Below are 12610 nucleotides of genomic sequence, written 5' to 3' on the forward strand. Positions count from 1 at the left end.
TTTTTTGTTAAATTCTTGTTGGAATCATACCATTTATTTTACTTGGAATTGCTTATTTATTTAAAATATATTTATTTTGTCATTTTATCATTTATTCACTTATGGACTTATTACAATATCTTGGTAACATTACCTATTTTTATTCAGGGTTTACACTAATATTTTTTTATACAGTTCTTCCTTAACCTTTATTCCTCATTTCCATTATAATTTCTTAGAATTATTTTTTCATTCTCAAAACACATTTATTTTAACATTTTCATAATTCTTTTATTCATAGAAACCCATTACTGGTTTGACTGACATTATGGATTTTAAATTAAAATTTATAATTATCATTTTTACTTCAATAATACCTTAAAATTTATTTATGAAGATCATCTCCTTCATTACACATCACTTTTATTATTATTTCCATCATTTATCTATTTTTTTTCATCTTGAGTTTCCTTAATTTACTCATCAAGGTCTTATTATTTTGGTCTTACGTTTACACAGGGGTTTAAAATATGCACCAGTCTCGAGTTCTACAATAACAAACTGTTAAAAGGATCCTTAGATATTTTAAATATATAATTTTGTATGGCCTTTGGATAACAAGTCAATCTAATCATTCTCATTATGGTTATAAAAACGTTGATTGGGTTGGGGATATTGATGATCATTGCAGTATTGGTGCCTATTGTGTGTTTTATGGAAAAAACCCTATCTCTTAGAGCTATAAGTACTAGTAAAACAATTGCTCATAGCAGTAATGAGTCAGAATATAAATTATTGTCCAATAGAGCAACTGAAATTCAAGTCCACCATTTCGCTTCCATTGCTTAAATGTCAAACTCTTTGATGTGACAATATTGGAGTAACATATTTGTCTCCCAATCCTTTTTTTCATGTATAAACAAAACACATTAAATTGATTTTCAGTATGTTCATGATTAATTTCTCCCAAAAAAAGTTACAGTATCTTTCTTCTTTACACGAGATCAACTAGCAAATCTTCTTACAAAACTATTAGTTATTGGTCGTATTCATTTGTTATGCAACAACCTTTCATATATAAGAACTGCCTTTTCATTTATTGTTACTGTAGCTGGTCTCTATGCTGCTTATTTGTGATCTGTGTCCTGCTGTTGGTGTCTCCTACCAATAGAGGAGCCTTGCTTTTTGTGTAGTCAATGTGGCATAGTTTGAGCTGCTTTTCTGCAGCTTTTTGTTAGGTTTTGTAATGTGTTGTTTAAGGGAGCTTATTCCCCTAGCCTCTATATGTATATGTTTGTATATTATGAATTGATAGTCTCCAACCTTGTTTCATTTTTATTTATAAAATTTCTTATAATAGATAAAAAAAAATGTTCTTTCAATAACCTCGAAGGGTGTAGTTCAACTAGTTAGACTCTAAGTTTGTTCCTTTGAGATTATCAGTTTGAGTCTCATAAATTTCAGGGCCACTTGAAGTTTATATGGTTATTAACTTCAAGATTCGTGATATTAATCGAGATGCATACAAACTAGTCCAGACATCTAGTTAATAAAAAAGGCTTGCCCTTTCAATTGAGGAGGCTTATGGAAGAAACTGAGTCTCTTAAAAATAATTCAGGAGATACTGACAAAGTTGATGTTGCAGATAATATAAGTAAATTCAAGGTAGACAAAATATCAGCACCTCTATCCTCTATTGATAATGTTGTAGATATGGACACCAAAAATCAAGTTGTTAGAAATCAAGTTGTTAGCCAAATATCAGCACCTCTATCCCCTACTGATAATGTTGTAGATACGGACACCAAAAATCAAATTGTTAATTATATATCAAACAAAAGGAGTAGCGTGATCTGTAGGAACTTCCAAATTTTGTAGCTCCTCGAATCTCAAAATGTGTCATCTAAATTGTATTATATAAATAGGTTGAAGCAGTATATGTAAAGCATAAATGAAAAACACAGTTTTCATTGTCTTTTATGTGCTTATATTGCTGAGCACAACAAAATATTATGCAGACATATTAATATTACTCTTCTCAATTTAACCACAATAATATGTTGATCTTGACATTTCACATGATCCACCAATTTAAAACCTAACCCCGGTTAGGTTTCATTTTGAACCGAATCTTTATATTTAAGAACCTTCAACAACATTTTAATAAAAATTTTGGATTGGCTCGTTAATCCATAAGTTGACCTGACGAACCTGCGTTAACTTTTGAGAAGGTTTGAAAATGTTTGAGTTCTAAAATTTAATAACAATGTTCCCATTACTGGACAATGTGTAACTAAAAACTACAAATGTTCAATCCATCATAGAACAACAAAAGCGAGAAAACCTGGGACATGAAAAGGACATTAGTTTACAACAAAAAATCCAACAAAACCCAGAACCTCACCTCATACATCCATGGTTACCCCGACAACTACTGCAGCCTTCCGAATCAAGTAGGTGCGGGAAACACTCCTCTCGCACCAATGGATTCCTATTGTCAAAGATAGGTCCATTGATATAACACAAACAATTGCCCCAGTATTCCACTAGCAGTACCAAAGAGCATTGCAACAAACATTCTCATAAGACCACCATTCTGAAATGCCAAGGTTTCAAATTCTTAACAAAAGTTAACAGTACAGCAATGTCATAGAAGAGCAATTCCTGGAATCTACTTCCCATTCACAACATAGTGAAATGACTGCGTTCAATCTAAACAAATCTGGCAATGGTTCATACAGTATCTGGAGATAAAAATGCTACCCTGAGAAAATCTTAACCCGACAAAACTCCACAGTTGTAGATCTGGTTATCATTCATAGTTCTTACTTTTGACTCTTTAAAAATGATAACAGAAAAGAAGAATTTGGATGTCAATTTTTCATCTTGTAGATAAATCTAGTCTAGCACCAACAGCCAGAAAGATCACAATTATGGAATGACTACAGTAGCACGTAGCTAAAGAATTTGATAGCTTGCTCTGTTACGCTATAAGGCAATGACAATCCAGTGGTCTGCGTGGATCTTTCGTCAAAATTTTAAAGTTAGGAAATGGAGAAAATCAAATGTGGGAAATTATATGAATCAGCGAGTTAAAAAAAATATATGAAAGTTGACCGCAGAATGAATCTTGTTTTTGATCACTAAACATGCAGGATAAACCAAAGAGAAACAGGGTAATTAATACAATAAAGGCTACATTAAGCAAGTGAAACCTTCTCAAAATGAATTAATCTACACACCATTTCTTCAATTCAAAGTTAAATTTCAGTGCTCCCATGATTGGACAAATGCAAAAACTACATTTGGACAATTAACCATCAGTTACAACAACACAACAAAACCTGCTAAAACAAGTACCAAGAAGAAGAAAATAAAAGAACAGGAATTTACAATACAAGTCCCCAGCAGATCTAAGCTCCAGTACCTAATGCTTGCCATCTTGGACGGCTTTATCTACAACTACTTTGACTTTCTTGTATTCAAAATCCCCAGGGTGGGCAGAACACTCTTCTGGCACAACTGGGCGCCTATTGCCAAATATGGTCCAAAGATATAACACCATGAATGCTCCCAGTGCTCCACAAGCAGTTCCAAAAATCATTGCAGCAAGGATTTTTAAAATACAATCACTCTTCTTTTGAACTACCACTGGTTTCGCACGTTTAGCAAAAGCCCGAGGGTCCAGTGGCTCAGAATGCATCCAATGAGGGACATGCCTTAGCTTTAAGCTCCATGAATAGAGGAAGCAAGTCTGAGACGAATTTCCATTTGATGAGCTCAAGCCTATCAAAACCCTCTCATCATTGAGCATTTTTGATAAGTCAATTGGGTAAGAGAGCAGTGGATCAATTGGCTTTATATTACCAGATTGACTCAGTCTAACCTCCAATCTTTTTGAACCCGCTTCGTAATCAATCCAAGAATGCAATTTTTTTCCACTATTCAAAACCATATTATTGGACGAAACATTTCTCACTTTAACTGACACGAAACCACCCACGTCAATTCCCACATGGTTATCATTCAAATCACCAAATTTAGCATCCCTCGTCGTGTCAAATTCAACGGCAACAAATTTAGGACTACTTTTCTCTGATCCTAAATATAGCCCAAATGGGCTGTTATCAAACATCCCCGCATAAAAACCACTAGGAACCAAAAAAAAAGCCAAACCATCTCCATCATCAGTTGACATCAAGAATGAGAAATTGGTGGAAAAGGAAACCATATTTCCAGAAATACCTTCAACAAGCTTGATGGGTTGCTTGTACATGACTCGTCCAGCACTTGAACTCACTGCGCGAGTGAGTTGAAGAGAACCGTTACCAACAACCTTCGCATCACCATAAAGAGCAATGTTGGATTGAAAGTTTGGATTTTTATCAAAAGTTTCAAAGGAAAAGGAGTAACTTGAGCCAGCATTTAGCATTTTCAAGTGAGAAATCATGAAAGTTAGCACCGTTAAGCAGGTGGGAATGTTGAACTTGGCCATGTCTGAACTGGGTTTCTTCAGCTGAATCTGGGTTTGCTTGGCGTAGCGAGATTTCTAGGGTTTGTGAGGTGAACCCATTTACAAGTAGGTGACTTTACTTTTTTTCGGGGCTCGTAGACTGTAGAAACCGAAGAATGAAAGCAAAGAATACAGGGGAGGCTCGCTTGGAGGTTGTGAAAATTAAATACGTTTACTCCCTTCTGAAACTCTCTGACCCACTTTCTCTGAGTTGCTGCTGCGTGAGGGAATAGCTTATTTTGCAACCCTACCCCTATATCCTTTTGATTTTGCAAATAGGTTATTGGCATTATTCACTTCGCTTGACCAATCAAACGTGAAGAATGAAAAGAATCATAAATTGTATTCAAAAAAGAGAAGAAAAAGAAAAGAATCATTGATTGGATTGCATTAAAAAAACAGAGAAGAAAAAGAAAAGAATCATTGATTGCATACAGGCAAAAGATGAAATAATGCGAAATACAAAAGGGAGGGCATTAATAAAAAATATGTTTCGGAATGTGGTCTAACCGTGTTTTCAAAAAACATTTGTGGCAGAAACAAAATCATTGCGGAAATAATGCAAAACATACGAGGGAGGGCATTAATGAAATAACCAGAAAAGGAATCCAGTTGTCAAACACCCTAATTAATTCGAAGACAGATATCAACTCTACTCTCAGTTGTATCCACGCGCTTTTGTCTTGTCTTGAACTGACTTCTAAGAGGACACTTGGACCAACCACTGAGCGAGTTGTATATACCTCCACTCCACTCTATTTTTAGGAGTCCTTTCTTTGGCCTTTTTGAATTATTTATGATTTTTTCCTTGGTAGTGCGGTAAAAAATAAAGCCAAGGATTCTTCACAGCACCACTAACTTGCTAGGTGGGTGCTCATGCATCCTCCTCCTTGTTGCCTCTTTTTGTGTGCTTGGAATCTCTTCGTTTTTATATCCAGAAAGTATTTTTAAAAAACAGTTAATGTTTTTTTATTTTTTTATTATATTTTTAAGATCATTTAGATATACTAATATAATATTAAAAATTAATTAAAAATAAAATAAATATTATTCTAATAAATTTTTAAACAAAAAAAGAAAACAATCAAGCTTTGAATATTGCAGTTGTAGTTTTGATTTTTAAAAAAATTCTTCCATGGGATTTAAAAGTTATAAAAGCTAAAAATAAAACAAAGTTTTTAGATAAAATTATTATGTAATAGATTTTTACTTGTAAGATAAATGAAAAATATATATTTATAAGAGATAAACAGATTATTTAATTTCTACATAATTAAAATTTAAAACTCAATAATATATAAACTAATTATTTTTTCATTTGTACCAAAAACAAAAGTCATTAATATATAAAAACACAGATAAAAGATGATTGGGTGGAGCAAGACAATGTGCTTAATCACTACTTTAGCAAACTGTTTCCAGGCAAAGACTAATGTGCGCATGCTCTTTTGTCGTCATGGTAAGGATAAAGTAGCAGAAGGCCATTTAATAGAAGAAAACAGAGTCCACCAAAATCATTAAATTAAGTGATGTGTTTAAAGAACCTTCGACTGTGGCCATTGCCTGTCTATCAATGCGAGGTCGTGCTGTGTGCCGTTCTTCTGTACATTCTCTCTGGGCTGGATAATGCGTTGAATTTATTGCTGTGAACAGAGGCCTGGTCGTGCCTTGTGCTGTGAATGCTGAGATACACTGTCGTTTGGTGAAGGCCAATCTTCAATAAATTCAATGTTGAGATGCCATTTCTCATGACTTTAGTACTGGTTGGGGTCCTTGTAGATTTTCGGTGGGTGTTAAAGCAAGTCTGTTTTATGTTGAAGTGTGATTATAATTATTTTTTGTAAATTATTTTTAATATTAATATATTAGATTTTAAAATATTAAAAAGATATTAATTTAAAGTAAATAAAAAATAAAAAGAAATTAATTTTTTTAAAAAACACTTTTAAAACATAAAAACAAATTAAGTTTTACTATTTTTGCATGAAATTTTATTTTTAAAAAATATTTTTATATTATAAAAGTAAGTAATCAGTATCTAAATCATGATTGATTCAAGATTTAATTTGAGTTTTAAAAGTTTTAAATAAAAGTTAATTTATTAGATTTAATTGATTCTATCAATTGATAATTTATTTTTATTTGTTTTAAAAGATGCTAGATAAGATAATGGAAACTTTAATGAAAATGCAAGATATTTGGTTACGGGGAAAGATGACAAAACCACTTTACCATGGGCAATGATTTTACTTTAAGCATCATAGAATGTCAATGACTATGATTAAAGCAAATAGATTTGAATAAAACTGTGAATACAATTATGTTGATGGTCAAATATCGAAAACATTGGTATAATAGCAACTCCATGGTCTATGCTATTGATTCTCTGAAAAAAAAAACTATATTCATGTAGTTATTAATAACATAATTTTCGATAATTGTTCTAAATAAACATTCTAAATAGACATCATAGAATTGTTATATGTAACCCGTAGATAGATCATTAAAAAATAAAGTCCATGCATATTATAATACCGGAAAGGTATGAATACTGTACATTTGAGAGGGAGTATATCTGTTTTTATGTTTTAAAAATATTTTAAAAAGTTCTAAATAAACATCATAGAATTGTTATATATAACCTGTAGATAGGTCATCGGAAAACAAAGTCCATAGAATTGTTATATATACTGTACATTTGAGAGGGAGTGTAGCTGTTTTTATGTTTTAAAAATATTTTAGAAAAATTAAAAAATTTTATTTTTTATTATAAATTAACATTTTTAAATTATTTTAATATACTAATATCAAAAATAATATTTTTACATAAAAATATATTAAAAAATAACAACGAATATATTTTTATTTACTTTTTATTATATTTAAATTTTAGCAAAAGGATTGACAAAGCCTGCCTTGGTTGCTAGACAAGTAATCGGGTCCAGAATGAGGGCGAGCTATCGTGCTAGGTCTCATTGTGTGCTGTTGCTTTCGTCAAGGATCGGCCAAGTCTAGAACCACGAGGAGTGACTGTGCATGGCCGCTAAAGCTGAGACATGGGACCGCTGTATGAAGGGTGACCAGTGGCTAACAATACTGAAAGCTACATAGGCTTCGGTTATTATTGGTACCCATGGACCCTTAGCCCTTAGGTTCAGCTCATTCTTCGCTTATACATCCATGGTTAGATGATTCTTCAACTAGATGGTGATATTTTATACAATCTTGGTATGATTGAATTTTCTTTCTGTCTCTCTTGCAAAAACCTGAAGTTGTACGTATAATTCATAATTATGTTGATGATATATTGGTGAAAAGGATGGTGCATGTCAACGATTGTATTTTGGGTTTTCCTGACTCCATCATATTAATTCTAGCCTGCTTTTCCACCTAGACAATTACCTAGTATTGTCTGCTTCCGCACATGAGGTTATGGTCCAGCAGAGAAATTTTTTTATATTTTTTTAATATTTAGATTTGATTTTATATATATATATATATATATTATTTTTATATTATTTTATTTATCTATTGGATTAATAGGATATTCTTTTAATCTAAAAATTAATCATAATGTATATAAACTTATATAAATATTTCAAATTATATAAAAAATATATATTTTTTCTACCTCAGTCCTATTACATGCCTTAAAGGTCGACAGGATTTTGCAAGGCTGAGATATTGCTTGCAATTTGATAAAAAGAGGGAGGGTGGAAATTTTGTTATTTTAACATAGCATAGGTTTTTGAGTATTTTATAAATAGTTCTAATATTTTCGTTGATTTTTTTTTAAATCTTTACATAGAAGACTTGATGTGATTTTCCGTGATATTTTTCATATAATAATAGTATAAATTTTGTAAACGAGGCAGGCATCAATAAGAATTCAAATTATAAATTTTAAAATTAGCTAAGAAAGCTATTTTGGTATTAACAAAGTTTTTCCTAGAGTAAAAAAGATTAAGCCATAGGTTGAGGGTTTTTTGGTCTTTTTATTTATTTATTTTTTATGAATTTTACTATCATTAATTACACTTTCACCTTTTAAATTTGATAAATTAATTTTCAATTTAAAAAATTACTAACACATATTATACACGTGCTAAGCATATAAGAGACACTTGTACACTTAAAATAGCGTATGAAGCTCTCGTGGTGATTGAAATTTCCCTTTAATTATATTATTAAATGTATTGATACGTTCTTTTTTTGGTGGTGTGTATGTGTCGATGAAGATGAGGCAATTTATCATTGAAGGACTTTTTTTATTTCTTATCTTATCTCTATTCCCCTAAAAATTATAGGTTTATCTTCTCTCTTTTTACTATTTCAATTTCAATTTTTATTTTTATTTTTTATAAAAATTTCATTTGTTTTCAATTTTATTTTTCAATCTGAATTTATTATATAATATTTTTTTCAATTTGGTCTATATTTTGTTGATTTCTGATTTTTTTTCTTATCTCTTTTATAAAAGTTTTATTAATTTTTAATTTCATGCTTCAATCACTTGCATTTTTTATCATTTTGTTAATGTTATCATTCTTTTTAATTTAACCCTCAAATTAAAAAATTATTGTTTTCCTCTAATTTATTTGTTGTTTGATTTGAACCCTTTTTCTATTAATTTTTATTTTTTATTTTGAATCTTTTTGTATTGTTTTTGTTCTTTCAATTTTGTCATTTAGTGTTTTATGATTTTTTTATATATAGTGTTTTCAATATAATAACCTAAGTTACGAGTTTGAAAAGTTAATAAAAAATAACATTTTTTTGGTTTATTTTTTTATGATATCATCATTCAATATTTTTTTTATTTTTTTAAAAAAATGGCTTTATGGTTTTCTTAAAAAAAAATAATATTATTCCAATCTCATTACCTAGGACACGAGTTTGACGAGTTAATTCAAATTGGCTTAGTCTTTAATGCTCATATTACATGTCATAATGTTATCTCATGTTAATTCAAGTTAATTTTTTTTTGTTTTTTTTATCCTATTTTTTCCTTCCATATTTAATCTATTAAAAATTAAACAACATTGTTTTTCAGCTCTTAGATAAAAAAAAAAGGTCTTAGGTTATTGTGATAATTTTTTTTGTTGGTTTTTGTGGTTTTCTTAAAAAAGAAGAAGTTTTATTAGATTATTTTAATTTCATGATATAAAATATGGATTTAATAAATTAATCCAGACTGACTCGTCCTTTAATACCTAGATTACAATTAACTTAGGTTGATTCATATTATTTTTTAATCTATTTTACTCTATTTGTTCCTTTTATGATTAAGGGTTGTGTTTTTAAACTCTACATTCATATTTGTCTGAATATATATATATATATATATATTAGTTTGATAATGACAAAAATTAATTATAAAACAGTCTTTTTTTTCCCTCTAGTTTTTTTATAAACACTTTATTTATATTTATCATAAATAAAATAGAACTTCGTAATAAATTTATAAAAATTAATTTCTATAAGTCTAATGCTTTGTTGTAGGAAGATATATTGTTTTAACTCCGACAACAAATATTGGAAGTAATTAATACTTTAAAAATATTGATTTTAATGCATCAAATCCTGTTTTTCGTACCCACTGATATTACAGCTTATGGAAGCCATGCAGCAGCACAAAAAATCATCCTTTCCCACCAAGACGGATCTGAATCACCATTCAACTACTTCACCATAGAGGACGTCTGGGCGAGGGTGGGCTTTGATGAAGTAGCCTGTGCTCCTTTTGATCGCTTTCAAGGCATTTGAGGGTTCTCATTCGGCTTCTTGTTGGGAACATGGTTCAACACAGTCAACGCTATTGGAAATCTAGACTTTACATTGTCTCCAGCAGCATAGCATCCTCCCACTAAATCTATCTGATAATGCAAATTATATGGTCTGATATATAAAATGCAAAGGATTGTGTATCATATATATCTTCCTCCAGCTTCACTGTGCTCAGAATCTCCACTTCATTGCGCTGACAGTCTTTTTTTAGGAGGCAATTTTCCAGAGCCTTGTACCCCATAATTCAGCAAAGATTTAGAGTAAGTGTTTTTCCATAGCCAAGGACACTGGTAGAAGACGTGAGGCCGATCTTTTGAGTAAATAATTCCAGAGAAAATTAATGAAATATCCAAGTAACTTGACAAGGAAATTCAAAATAGACAACCTACGTATATTTGCAGTTTGAATTAACGTAATTGCTCCATGATATCGTTTTTGTTGAAGTTAATGATTTTAATAAGGAAAATTCTACAATGCTACCATTTTCTCTTCTAATTAAGTGCTATTATATATTATTTATAACATGAAACATCACATTCAGTTCATTAAAGCATACGATTAAACTGGTTAAATAAGTTATTAACGTGAAGTGTTGGTTAGTGAATGAGAGTAATAATAATTGTTTTTAGGAGAAAAGTTATAAATACAATAAGAAACAACAAATGAACACCCTTTAGTTAATAATAATAACAATAATAAAGTAATGTAAAAGAGCAATTTGCGTTCTGAACCAGGGTAGCATAGATTTACCCGGTTGAGGAAGCAAGCTCACATGCTTCCTCAACTAGCTGTGTTCTCTAGCTTTCTATAGGTTGGTGATTCTGATGGATGCCATTGTCAATTAAAATCTTAAAATATAACTGTTTTGGAACCATCATATGGGGCAAGCAGCTACTCTTTTCAGGAGAAACGTTGATCTTTGTATAAGATAACTAGCCTGGTAGAAGTTTGATCAAAATGTTTTTTGATTGATACAGCAGCATTCTGTTGCTCAGGTTTCTCTGTTTGTTCATGGCCGGCAAAATTCGTGTCCGTTGTTGAACATGGCCACATGCCATAAAAAAGAGATCCCTGTGAAAGTATTAATCACAGACAAGTCATAAGCTTTTGACTTGAAAAGCATGAACAAACGTGATTTAGATGTTCTGGGGAATCAAAGACCGTACAAATGGCAACGAATGAAATACTAGTCAGCACATTTGCACGGTTTCATTTTTTTTTAGATGGGATATCTGATACGTGTACTATTACTAATCTTTACAATTTATTAAACATTTTATAAACTTAATGAATAAATAAAGTACCGCAAAAGTAATAAACATGCACCATAAATCTCGAACTTAAATGTGAAAAAAAAAACAAGCTTTTTCTATCAGTGGGCTAGAACCTGGGATGTCACTTGACAGATGTTGAGGTATTATTGTGAGTTATGAGATATGTAACTACACTGCACTTTGTATGAGAAATGAATTAGAAAAAACCATTGACAATACGGGAAAATCGAACAAAATTGTCTGAACTCACTATTAAATCATTATCTGGAAATGCCAGATATTTTACATCATTTCATCTTTGTTACAATTTAAATAACAGACGATTTTGAGGTGTCAGTTTGGATATGTCATAATTAAATAAGAATTTACCTCACATAAATTATATTCATAATCTAATAGATGTATTTAAGGATTAATAGAATAAGTTTAGATTTAAAAATAATAATCTAAAAAAATTATAATTTTTTATCTGATAGTTAAATTAAATTTAATTTTTTACGAGCTGTTTTTCCTATAATAAGTTAATAACTTTATCACGCGACACACACTATGGGATCTTCATATATTAAAAATTCCACTCTAAGCCCATTTTAGCTCAATTTTGTTATTTTTCTTGTTTTTTTTATTATTTCTATCAAGATTGCGTGCACTGTTTTGAATTTCATGATTATTTTCTTCGTATTTTTATATTTTTATTTTGTTTTTTAGTTAAAGTAGGGTTTATAACTTAATTATAGTTTTGTAAACCTCCTAAGTAGACTTCATCACTATTAATTTTTAGAGAGAATAAAATTGTAAATTTAAAGTTTATATCTGCAACTCTTTTGAACAAATTTATGTGTTCCGTGTTTTGTTTTTGGTGCAAGTCAAGGCTTATACGCCTAAGCGAAATTAAATTAAACGAAGTAAAACAGAACCGATTACATCATAATATTAACAATCTAATATTTCCTATTAAGTTGGCCTCTCCAAAAGTGTGTTGAACCTTGACCTCCTAATCTTTAGTCAAAAGTGTACGTGTTCTGACAGCCAAAGTACAGTTACTCCTTATTTTCCC

The 12610-nt window shown here is 30.5% G+C and overlaps 1 protein-coding gene across 1 annotated transcript; it reads right to left on the reverse strand.

The window, feature by feature from the left end:
• Window positions 1-3179: 3179 nt before the first annotated feature.
• LOC105114335 (Concanavalin A-like lectin family protein) lies at window positions 3180-4686 on the reverse strand. The gene has a single exon (XM_011010853.1). It carries the CDS (start codon window positions 4472-4474, stop codon window positions 3407-3409), a length of 1068 nt encoding a protein of 355 aa, XP_011009155.1. The 5' UTR covers window positions 4475-4686; the 3' UTR covers window positions 3180-3406.
• Between the last annotated feature and the right edge of the window lie 7924 nt (window positions 4687-12610).

The sequence above is a fragment of the Populus euphratica genome, unplaced genomic scaffold, assembly GCF_000495115.2.
Source record: "Populus euphratica unplaced genomic scaffold, PopEup_1.0 scaffold519.1, whole genome shotgun sequence".
NCBI classification, from domain to species: Eukaryota; Viridiplantae; Streptophyta; class Magnoliopsida; order Malpighiales; family Salicaceae; genus Populus; species Populus euphratica.

Bases quoted from the DNA above. Each gene is read 5' to 3' on its own strand.
- LOC105114335 (XM_011010853.1), bottom strand. From the start codon at position 4,474: ATGGCCAAGTTCAACATTCCCACCTGCTTAACGGTGCTAACTTTCATG.